Raw genomic sequence first — 12,879 nt, 5'->3', positions numbered from 1 at the left:
TTTGCCAAATCTATATTCCAGAGGAGCCATGAAATTCCCGCAAAGTTCAACATCAGGCCTGACTTAAGATCTTTGAGGCCTCCTGCTAACTTCATCCCCCTGCAGCTGCCTCGCTCAGGCAAGCTTTTGATCTGTGAGATCTGGATTTCAAGCTGATATACACAGAGCCTCTTTGATCTCTTATTAAGTGGCTTCTGGTCTCCTGATGCCTTTAGTCTTGCTGCAGTGAAGTTTTTGGAAGTCAGTCGTCATCCTGAGCACACTACAAACTCCACACACCAGGAGTGGGCTCCCTTCGTTTACCCACTTCGCAGGCTTGGGAAGCAATCTTGAAGGCATGAGAGAATTTCCCCAGTAGCCATAATCAATCCACTCCATGAACACATTACTAAGAACTATTTTTCAAATGAAGCAGCTTAAAATGATTTAAAGGATACAGAACTTTCCCATAAAGAGAAAAGAAGCAAACCCTCTGTGAAAAGATATCTTCAGCCCAGTTGGCACTGGGGCTTACAGTACTTTGATGTTAATAAAAATAAATGTGGATAGGAATCAGGGATGGGCAAGAGTAGCCTTTATCAGTTCCCTGAAGTTCTGTTAAGCAAAAGTGACCTTTAAACACAGTTGTGTGATTTGTTCAACAGTAAGCTATATATTTGCAAGAACATGACACTACCATAAGTAACAGACTGACTACATTTTGCTTAGTACCAATATCTTTTTTCAAAGACTTTATTCATTTATTTTTAGAGAGCAGGAAACGGTGGGAGAAATAGAGGGAGAGAAACATCCGCGTGTGAGAGAAGCAGAGATCGGTTGCCTCTTGCGAGATCCCAACTGGGGACCTGGCCCGCAACCCAGGCATGTGTCCTGACTGGGAACTGAACCAGCGATCCTTCGGTTCACAGGTCGGCACTCAATGCACTGAGCAACAGCAGCCAGGGCACGCTTAGTACCAGTATCTTATGCTACATGGGTGAATTGGATTCAAAGAGCTCCATAAAAATAATAAAAAACACATAAACAACAAGAGGGGGAAAAAAGATGCTGGTGGCCATGTTATAAGATCCTCTGAGTATTAAAGTGGAACCTGCAATTCATTCCTATCTTCTATATGTTAGATTCTGGACATAGTATAGGTTTGTATCTGGCTTTTTAATAATACTAATATATATACAGTTGACCCTTAAATAACATGGGTTTGAACTATGTGGGTCCACTTATATATGGATTTTTAAAAATAAATACCCTAAATGTATATACTCTTCTTTGTGATTTTAATAAAATTTTCTTTTTCTAGCTTACTTTAGTCTAAAAATACAGTATATAATACATTAACATGCAAAATATATATTAATTGTCTATTTATGTAAAGGCTTCCAGTCAATAGTAGGCTATTAGTAGTTACATTTTGGGGGAGTCAAAAATTATATATGTATTTCAACTGTGGAGGATCAATGTACCTAACCCCCACATTATTCAAGGATCAACAGTACTACTATATGTTAAAATTATATTAATACCTATCAAATTCTATATCTTGGATTCTATAAACTAACCAGCTAATATGAATGTAAAGACCGGGATTCTGCAAGTTGGGATTCTGAATATAACATACTATGGTAGCATTAATGCAGATTCACCCAGCATTCAACTCTGGAGGCAAAAATTAAAATCTTTGATTTCTTCCACTTTTATTTTTTTAACCTCACATGTTTTCTTAAACTGATTTGACAGAGAGAGGAAGGGAGAGAGGAAGAGAGAGAAGAGAAGAGAAGAGAAGAGAAGAGAAGAGAAGAGAAGAGAAGAGAAGAGAAGAGAAGAGAAGAGAAGAGAAGACCATCAATCAGTTGCCTTCTGTACGTGCCCAACCAGGGATTGAACCTGCAACCTCAGTGTGTGCCCTGACAGGACATCAAGCCTGTAACCTTTTGGTGCAGAGGGTAATGTGCCCACCAACTGAGCCACCCAACCAGGGCTCTTCCACTTTTAAACTCAGTTTTTTGATAAACACAATTAAAACTGGTGGAAGAAATATGATTAGACTTCTGGGCACTGATATCAAAGTCTCAATATATATACTTTATGCCCTCTTAGCTATAAAGGTGAATAAATTAATCACTACCATTATAAAAGTTGAAACAAAATTGATAGTTATAAATTGCTCTCTCTTAAACTGTCCATATCATGGAAAACAATTAGCAAAATACATGTGAGTCTCACAAAGAGTTATGCTCAAGCAGTTTGGTAAAAATATATCCAAATTTAAAAGATATATGCTTTTCTTGATGAGTAATTCCACTTCCAGGAATTTATTACAAGATTTATCCCCACCTTTTTACAAAAGAGAATGACAAGGGTACCCACTGGAGCCTCATTTGAAATACCCACTAACTGAGTACAGGAGATTGGTTAAATAAATTATTGAGCATAGATAATGATATACTATGCAGCCATTAAAAAGAACTAGGTAGCTCTATAAATACCAAAATAAAAGAACATATAGTTGATGAAAAAAGCAATGTGCTTAAAATGCTTGTGACATATTCCATTTATATGTAAAAAAAATAGCAACCAAAAAATTATCCCTTATCCAACCATGTATGTATAAAATATCCTGGGAGGATGGAGAAGAAAATCAGGAGTATTATCTGGGAGAGTCAGGGATTGTGTTCAGAGACAGAGTTACTTCTCATGGCATACCTTTATGTACCTTAAATTTTTATGCCATATGTATGTGTTACTTATTTTTAAAACATTCTGATGTGTTCACAAAGTCATTCTGCTGAGCATATGATAAGAAAAACATCAATTTAAAGATACATACATGAAACTTGTACAATCCCTTCCTACAACTTTTAAAAGTCTTTTTTATTTTTTAATCCTCACCCAAGGATATGTTTATTGATTTGGGGGGTGGGGAGAAATATCGATGTAAGAGAGAAACATTGATTGGCTGCCTCCCGCACAGGCCCAACCAGGGATCAAACCCACAACCTAGGTATGCGCCCTGCCCTGGAATCGACCCCTCAATCTTTTGGTGTACGGGACGGCAGTCCAACCAACTTAGCTACCTGGCCAGGGCCTGAAAGTCTTTTTTGAAGAGAATTCTACCTAATAGAATTAGTAGTCAGGCAAAAACCGCACACTAAGTTTTTCATGTCAATACTAAGGCGTACTATGTCCAAGACAAATACTCCTGGGGTTCAACAACCATTTCTTCCATTGAGAAAAACTAATCGCTGTTAATTTCTATTGGGAGGGATACTTTCACTATTCTTTTCAATCAATCATTATTTGCCTGTGATCTTTCATGCAACTTCTTAAAGCATCACTAACAGTATTTACATATGAGTCCTCTCTCAAAGGCTGTTGTTATTCTGCTTTCTATGTTTATCTCTCCCAATATCTGAAGTAAACCCAAAGTCTTTCAAAAATATCTACTTTGACAAAAATTGAGTCCGTCCATACCAGAAGGGAAGAAAAATGAGTCATGGGATGTGGGAGGAAGAACTGTTGGTTAATAAATTTTACCTTCTAAGTCATTAAAATTCAAAAGTATCAAGAATGGCAATATCATGGCTAATGTTCAAAAATTGGCTAATGTCAAACATGCCGAGTGATTTATAATTATGAGGGGTTATTCAAAGTTCAGCATAAATCAAAACACCAGAAAATATCCACTTGCCATGTTTAATTTATAAGGTCAACTGAAGGTAAAATCCACACAGTTCTAAATTTATTTCAAGCTTTTTGGTACATTTAAAAAATCACAGATTCTCAGACTACCTAATAATTGCTCCAATACTGAACATTAACTCACACCAAAATACTTGCACTAACTTAAGCATCTTAAATTTGCAATTATTTTTGTTTGAAGCAATAAGCACTAGTTCTTACATAATAAATATGAACATGCTATATTAATTTCAATACTTACTGAACTTTCGTGTAAGTATTAAAAATGAGAATACTATCTAGCAGCTTGTCTTTAAGGCATGAAAATTTTTTGCAAGCTGAAAAAACAGAAAGATCTGCTGTGAAAATTTATCACAGGGATCCCTGGTAATAAAATGCACATGGAAGCAATTCTCATAAGAAAGGGAGCAGCAGAGCATGGTGGTTACAAGCATAGACTTTGGGAGCCAACTGTTTGCATTAAATTCTAGTCCTGCCACACACTAGCAGTGTGAACTTAGATGAGTTACATAACCGCTCCGTGCTTCACGTTCCTCAGTTCTAAAATGAGGATAATGGCCCTGACCGGTGAGGCTCAGTTGGTTGGATATGGTCCCACAAAGTAGAAGGTTGCCTGTTCGATTCCCAGTCAGAGCACATGCCTGGGTTTTGAGTTTGGTCCCTGGTGTGGGCACGTGTGAGAGGCAGCTGATCAATGTTTCTCTCTCACATCTTTGTTTCTCACCCTCTCATTCTCCCTCCCTTCCCCTCTTTCTAAAAGTAAATAAAATCGTTAAAGAAATAATAAATAAAATAAAAGGAGGATAATAATAGTATCTAATTCATATGGTTCTTGCGAGGAATATATAAAGCAATTAGAACAATGCCTAGCAAATAGTAAACACTCAACAAATGTCAGCTCTTACTATTGAATATATATTAATTTTATTTCTAGAAACATTAGGAATAATATCAATCTGAATATTAGTAATATTCCAAGGAATAAAACCATTTAATGTAAATATTAGGGAATCGAGACAAAGATGACTAGAGCACAATATGTAAACCATACTTAGAAACTACTGGCAAGAAACTAAACAAAACCTTACAACCAAAGTTCTGAAGCGTTTTATGTTGCTTAGAGTACATAGTTAGCCACAATACTATTGCTCTTGACAAATTAAGCACATTGCTGTTTTCCATGACACAACCCTGTAAGGCATGACGTCACAGTGACCAATCAATGACTCTTCTAACATGGCACATACACAGGGCAGGATTTTAACTAGCCACCACATGGAGGAGCAACTAGGAATATTTGAGATGAACAAATATTCTACCTTTTTTCAAATCAAAGTCAATAAAGTTACTATCACTTTACCCTAAAATCTAATAAGAAAACTTACAACGAACCATATACACTATGTCTTCCCTGTTGCTTTCTCCTTTTCCTTTGCTCCAATCTATTTTAAATGCATTTTGTGAAAATGAATTTCTCCACTTTGCTCTTTGACTGAGCTATAGTACTGCTTAGTAGATTCAGCTCCTTTGTTTCAGGTATAAAAACAAACTTCTTTTCTCTGCTCAGCTACACAACTTCCATCAACAGTTAAATCACTGAATCACCTGTCCAGACAGCTACCCCATATTTCCACGGCCAACTCAAAACCCTTTATCAGCTCATTCATTTTTTCCTAAGATTTGGCTCAATTTATGTAAAAAGTAAATTTCTGACCAATAATCCACAACTGGATAATTAAATACGGCTCATCAAGAGTTGGCAGCTTTCAGCCCTGGCTGGTGTGGCTCAGTGGACTGAGCTCCAGCCTGTGAACCAAAGAGTCACCGGTTAGATTCCCAGTCAGGGCACATGCCTGAGTTGTGAGCCAGGTCCCCAGTGCAGGGAGCACAAGAGGCAACCACACACTGAAGTTCTCTCCCTTTCTTTCTCTCCCTTCCCCTCTCCCTCAAAATAAATAAATAAAACCTTAAAAAAAAGAAAAGAGTTGGTGGCTTTTAGCCCTGACTGCTGTGGCTCAGTGTGTTGGATGTCATCCTGTAAACCGAAGGGTCCCTGGTTTAATTCCTAGGTATTGTCTGCAGGCCGCGTCCATAGTTGGGGTGTGGGTATGTGGGGCGCAACCAATTGATGTTTCTCTCCCTCTCCTTCTCCCCACAACCTCTAAAAATAAATAAGGAAATGTTTTTTAAAAAGAGTTGGCTGCTTTTTAAATGCAATTTTACAATTAAATTTAGACTTCTCTACACAAAGACACCTAACATTAATTTTCCTAATTTCACTAAATAGTTGAAAATTGATACAGTACATACATAGTGTAGTATGGCTCCATCTTTGAGGAAAATATAAAAACTTTTTGACTTTATTTTTAAATTTGGATCATTATTAATAATATTCACATTTGCATAATAATGTAACATCCCCACTTCTTTACACATTAATTTACGTGGCCCACAACAATCCTTTGAGCTAGGCATTATCATCCCCATTTTATAAATGAAGAAATTGCATACGCATCCATGAATAGATGTCAAATATAATTTTGTCAGGCTCTTGAGGAATTTCTTATTATTTGAGAGAATAACCCATTAGTGAGAAAGTGGTTAACTGAAATTAGCATTCCAAAGCTCCCCCACTCTAGTAACACTTTCACCATCAGCTAAGGCAGTCAATGTGTTTCCACCATAATTTGTATTCTATATATGCTAACCCTGGGGGTGGGGGTGGGGGTGGAGATCTGCACTGGTCCTTTTCAGCTACCAGTAAATTCATACAGGATGCACCAAATAAAATAATAACCAGGAACATAGCCTTTAATGGCTTTTGCTAAACCATCCCCTAGTCTTGCAAAAAATATTTGTAAACTTTAAAATTTCTTATCTAATTACAACATGGAATGGTATAACCCATTAATTTACCTTGGCCCAAACCAAATTTAAATTGAGTTTACATGTCATCTAAATGTCATGGGGGAGGACATAGGCAGACATGGCTCACCTCTTTGCACAACCACATCAAAATTACTACTAAAATATAGAACAACCATCACTCAGGAACATCAGAAATCAAGTTCAATGAAATCTGACAACTATGGAATTGAAGAAACCACATCCATCCAGACTGGTAGGAGGAGTGCGGATGCGGAATGGGCTGGCTCTACACCCATGCAAAGAAAAATTTGGGAAGTGTATCTCATGAGTGAGGAGTCCCAGACCCACACCAGGCCCCCAGCCCAGGATTCTAGTGCCAGGAAGGTAAGTCCCCACAACCAGCAAGGACTGAGTCAGTGGAGGATGCTGCTGGAGCCCTAAGCAGTTCATCTTGGGGAACCCACACATGGACTCACCTTCTCAGACTAGCTCCCTCTGTGTTCCAGCACGAAGGCAGCACCTTGAAGGGCTCCAGTGGTATACAGGGAGAGACTGAAATGTCTGGCATCAGGGCAAGCAGAGCCCTCCTCCTACAGAGCTAGTAGGCTGGTGCCATAACTGAGACTCCATCAACCTGGCTAACACTGTAAGACCCACCTTGGAGATCCACAGAGGCTCCACCCCACCCAACTTATGGGCCCACCCAAGGTGCTTTTCCATAGAAATGGCTGGTCTTTGCTCCTAAATCCTATCAAAGAAGCAGCAGTGCTTGGGTGATAGGTGAGGCTGTGCCACCAAACCCTACAGGACACCTACTACACTAGGCCACACTACCAAGACACAGAGCCAAAGCAGTTCTAACTAATAGATAGAAGCAAACACAGGGAGGCTGCCAAATGAGGAGATAAAGAAACATGGCCCAACTGAAAGAACAGATCAAAACTCCAGGAAAAAAAGCCAAATGAAATGGAGATAAGCAATCTATCAAATGCAGAGTTCAAAATACTGTTGATATGAATGCTCAAGTAACTTAGTGAGGACCTCAGAATCACGAAAAAGACCCAGTCAGAAACAAAGGATACACTAATTGAAATAAAGAACAATTTACAGGGAAACAACAGCAGAATGGATGAAGCTGAGACTCAAACCAATAATTTGGAACATAAGGAAGCAAAAAAAACAACCACACGGAACAAGAAGAAAATAAAATCCAAAAAAATGAGGACAGTATAAACAGCCTCTGGGACAAGTTTAAGAAAACCAACATTCTCCTCATAGGGGTGCCAGAAGGAAAAGATAAAGAGCAAGAAATTGCAAATCCATCTGAAAAAATAGTGAAAGAAAACTTCCCTTATCTTGTGAAGGAAATAAACATGCAAGTCCAGGAAGTACAGAGAGTCCCAATTATGATGGATGCAAAGAGGCCCACTCTAAGACATATCATTAAAAGGCCAAAGGTTAAAGATAAGGAGAGACTCTTAAAAGCAAGAGAAAAGAAGTTAGTTACTACAAGATTTCCAGATGGGAAGGGGGAGGAAGAAAATGGGTGAAGAGGTGAGGGGATTAAGAAGTACAAACAGGTAGTTATAGAATAGCCATGGGGATGTAAAACACAGTATAGGAAAGGGAGCAGCCAAAAACTTATATGAACGACCCATGGACAGGAACAATGGTGGGGGGACGGCCTGAGGGAGTGGCAGTGCTGGGTGGAAGGGGGCAGAGGGGGAAAAATCAGGACAACTATAATAACATAATCAATAAAATATAATTAAAAAAATAAATGTCATGGTGGAAAACAGTTCTATATTCCATTTGACAAATGGTGAAAATATGCTGTGTACAAATGTAAATGTACTCAAGACTGACTTAAGAAAAACATTCAGTTTAAGATTTCTTCAAAAGTTTAGATACAGAAGTAAATAAGCTGAGCCCTTTAACATAAATCACAGCAACATTTATAAAATATTTTTCTATTAGTTCTTTGCGAAGTGCAAAGGCAAAAAGAATAACTTTTCTTTTGCAGAAAAAATACTACATATAATTTGTGCAGAAATAAATGTCTGTCAGTACTGCATGTTTAATGACGATGGTGAGGAAGATGAGAGGGGAAAATCCTAGAATCTAATAAAAATTAGAAAAACAAAAGGTATGGTACAATACATTCCTATAGGAATGCAGTGAAGGAAGAAAGCATTGCATATTTAGAACAGACTCCATGTGTTTTTTAAAGTGTAAAGCTCAAAGCTCAAATAAATGTTTCCATTAACTGGAGTTTAACCTGTTAAGAACTCTCAAGTTTTTTTCCATCTTTTACTGAAGTTGTTTTTAGTGTCTAAAGCACTTGTCTGCTTTAAATGTGCAATATTCAAAACATAAAACTTGCAGATAATGTCATTTAACAGGATAAAAGCAATCATCATGATATATTTATTATCTAAGATGTAAAATTATCATTGGAATATATATATATTCCAATATATATTATATAGTGTATATATATATTTACATATATATATGTATATGTATATATATATATATATACACACACATTCCAATGATAATGGAAATGTGGCTGAATCTCCAAGACCACATCTGAAAGGTGTTTTCTAAACTAAATCCCAATCATCAAAATACTTAACAAGAAATCCCACTGAATGTGTTCATTTATTTAGTCCCAGTTAATTTTGGCTAACCAAAACTTTCTGCAGTCATTCTGCAAATATTTGTTAATCACCTACCAAGTGCTAGGTAACAGAACTACATTGGGGAGGAAAATAATGACATATACTGGCCATTTGTTTTATATGCTCTAATATTAACCAATGTATAAACTTTCAGGATCTTACAGTATTAATATTATCTTATAAATATTTCCCAAAATGTATATTATTTGGAATCAACAACTCATAATTCAATAGTATTCCAAAGAGAAGTTCTAATAACTAAGAAGGTTATCTGGCACAGAAATATGCCAGCAAGAATGGAACAGATATAATCTATTTCAGTAATCTTAAATCACACTGCCAAAATATGGGATTTAATGTCTTACATAATGCTTAAAGTATTTTTCTTTTAATCTATTCCTGATTGCCTTCTTATATTAAAAATAAAAGAACTGATTTTTGTATCACTTGGCATTTTATGTGCTTTGATAGAATACATTTTGCTTTATTAAACCACAATGTGTTTAGGCAGCACAAAGGTATTAAAATATGCGTCTTAAAATTGAAGATATTTCTTGCCGACAGTTGTAATTCCCCATGGTCATCAGAAGCTCTGAAAGTAATATAAACTGGTAAACTGCTAAGACAGACAGACGTCTTATTGTGACCTTTCACTTCGTCCACCAAACACATCGGTAACTCAACCCTAGTCATATCTGGGGTACATAAAAATACATAAATATCATGTGTCCCATCATTATTACATATAAATATATAATTTCACCAAGTAGAAATTACACATTTAGGTAAGCAAAACTATAAAATCCTCCACGTCAAGAGTAGGGATAGGAGGATAATTAGGAATGACTATTAATATGTACAGGGTTTCTTTTGGGGGTGAGGAAAATGTTCTAAAATGAGACTGTGGTGAGACTGCACAACTCTGAATACACTAACAGCAACCCAACTGGATGTTGTAAATGGGCGAATTTTATACTATGTAAAATATATCTCAATAAACCTGGGGGGGACTCCATATGAAAAAAAATTCATCAAGTTCTAGTCTCTAAAGGCATCCATGGGTAGAAAACTATTGCTTCCTTTATTATATCATCTATCATTTTATTGACTAAGAGACCTATCATTTGCCAAGTTAACAATGGAAAATATGACACATCATCTTTGGACAGTAGCATTATACATCAAGTCATTCAGTTCTGCCTAAGTCAATGGGTGCCTTAAACAGTTACCACTTCATATAACATTAATACAACTAATCACTCCGAAAAACTCTATGGAGGTTTTTATACCTGGTAATCCAAAATGCTGAATCCCAAGCCTTTATGATCTTTTATTAGTTCAACAATCTTGACTTCAGGAGACCACAGTGCTAATTCCCCATCGTCATCATCTTCAGTGTTGACATCTACATTGTGATCAGCCTGAAATACCAAAGAACATAAATCCTTCACAATGCTGTTCTTTGAATTCTGAAAAGAACATACCAGTGATCTCATAGCTTCTTCACAAACTGGGGACTCTGTTGGCATGCGTAGTTTTCCTATCTAATCTTTTTAAAGGGGCATGCACTGGAGCATATCCACTCTAGTATAAGGTTTTCATGAAAATTCAAGCACTTAAAAATGCAGATGTTCACATTAGGGTTATTTTTTTAATGTAAAGTATCCATTTCATTCAAAGTATTAACACTGACCTCTTATACTTCAATGAGTTCTGTCATCCCATTAGAAGCATAAAAGGAAAAATACACAATTTAAGAAGAAATGAAAACATCATACAAAGTCAAAGCTTATAAGACATTTAAGTAGCAATACCTGAATTCGTAATTATAGTAGAGAGAGAGAGAGAATGCCAACACAGAGAGAAGCCAGGACAGGACACAGAGAAACCACTTCTGCTGGCTCCTAGAAGTTTTCAAGAAAAACTTCACTAGAAAAATAAGACTGAAAAAAATCCAAGTCTCTGGGAATCATGTAAGTCTAAAAACAAATAAAAATCACTGACATGAAATGAAGGAAATCTCATCTTGGAGGAAGTACATCAGCACAGCTATCCAGTACACTGGTCCTGGGTTATTTCCCCTGACCCCACACCCCAAACCCCCCTATTCCAGGCTTCCCCTCCTCTCAGGGAAAAGAGTCACTGTCGTGTGGAGTTCTCGGAAGCTACATGATACAGGGTCAATGAGTTTACACAGAACGAGAATAGCTGCTCCAGCCTTCTGCCTTTATACTATTAATAGCACTGTATTGTTGTTTTTTATATGATTTAACTTCCCTAAAATACTCTGAATTTCCACCTGAAGCTCAAGAATTATATTCTTTTTCTTTGTAGCCCTAGCAACTAACAAAATGTCTGACTCGCAGGCTAGGATGAGAACTCTGTGCAGGCTACCGTACAGTTTGCCATGGTTATCCACTCAACGCACAGCACTGCCTGGCTCACCACAACCACCCGGCAAATATTTGATCAAGATATATTAGTATTGATCAAATACAAATCGCCCATCGTTCAGTGGGCTTTCCGTGCAACTCTTAAAATAAAGCTACAGACTAAGTAATAATTTTTAAAAGTAGACTCCTTAAAAGTGCAGGTAATCCTGGTAAATAAAAGGAGAGTGTATCATTTCTACAAATATAATTTTGAGTGACCTTATAAGAAAATCCACTTAATGGAATCAATGTTAGAGGGGAAAAACCCCTCTAATATGGAAGAGTAAGTAAGGCACCATAGCTAATACAAAAACATGTTTTAATTAGGGTTGGTCCAAACCTCAAATTGTCCCTGCAGGACATGGAAAGTCAATACTCAATTCATGGTGGATTGAATCTAAACATGGGAACAATTTCTTGGTTCTTGAATTACAAAACTTGAAATCAGTGGGAATGTTCTGGATCAATAACCTCTGTATATGTCAGCCTGATGTGAGGAAATGATATACTTAAAAAGAAAACACTATGCCTTCCAATAAAAAATAAAGTTCCAATGGCTAATACAATATGATTGATGTTTTACTAGGGTATTTAATATCCTCACTGATTAATGAGCATTAGAATTTTGGCTGAGCTGCCTAGCCAGATAGAGTTTAAAAACCTAAGATGGCACTGGGATAAATGAAAATAGAGACAGATGGAAAAGACAGCCAGCATTTAAAAAAACACACACATACAATTATAAAACCCAAGTTTATAGAAATGTCAAGGCATCTAAGGTACACAAGATGTTATTTTCCAACCTGAAATATATCACTTTGATACAATCAATTCTGCATAACTCCTCTATTTACAGAATGGAAAGCAATCAACTAATGGGCAGCAAGGCTGACATTTAGCATAATTCAGAGCTGTTGCTTACCCATTGTGGTAAAGTATGACAGATGGGAGAATCGAGTCAGCAAGCTGGGCTGGTGATTTACACAGCCTATAAGATTAGATTAAGGGCATTTTTATCAACATTCAGAGGTAAGCCATCACCCACACTGAATTTTAGTAAAGATAGTAAGAATCACAAAAGTGTGGCACTTGAGTCCCTTCTTTGAAGTATGTTTTACTAAAGATAAACATTTAAAAAGGGATTCTCAGTCAATAATTTACCAAGCACTTCTTAAATACCCAGTACAGAATAAAAA

General features: G+C 36.9%; 1 protein-coding gene across 3 annotated transcripts in view; it reads right to left on the bottom strand.

Moving 5' to 3' along the window:
• PATJ (PATJ crumbs cell polarity complex component) overlaps positions 1-12,879 on the bottom strand; it is a 322,107-nt gene that overhangs the window by 238,474 nt on the left and 70,754 nt on the right. For all 3 annotated transcript variants that reach the window (XM_024565364.3, XM_024565365.3, XM_024565366.4), the window contains exon 17: positions 10,541-10,672. In XM_024565364.3, the coding sequence (XP_024421132.2) occupies positions 10,541-10,672 (132 nt within the window). The remainder of the gene's footprint in view (positions 1-10,540; positions 10,673-12,879) is intronic.

This window comes from Desmodus rotundus, chromosome 3 (assembly GCF_022682495.2).
Source record: "Desmodus rotundus isolate HL8 chromosome 3, HLdesRot8A.1, whole genome shotgun sequence".
NCBI classification, from domain to species: domain Eukaryota; kingdom Metazoa; phylum Chordata; class Mammalia; order Chiroptera; family Phyllostomidae; genus Desmodus; species Desmodus rotundus.
The sequence above is the reverse complement of the archived record's forward strand: the minus strand, read 5'-3'. Positions and strand labels throughout refer to the sequence as shown.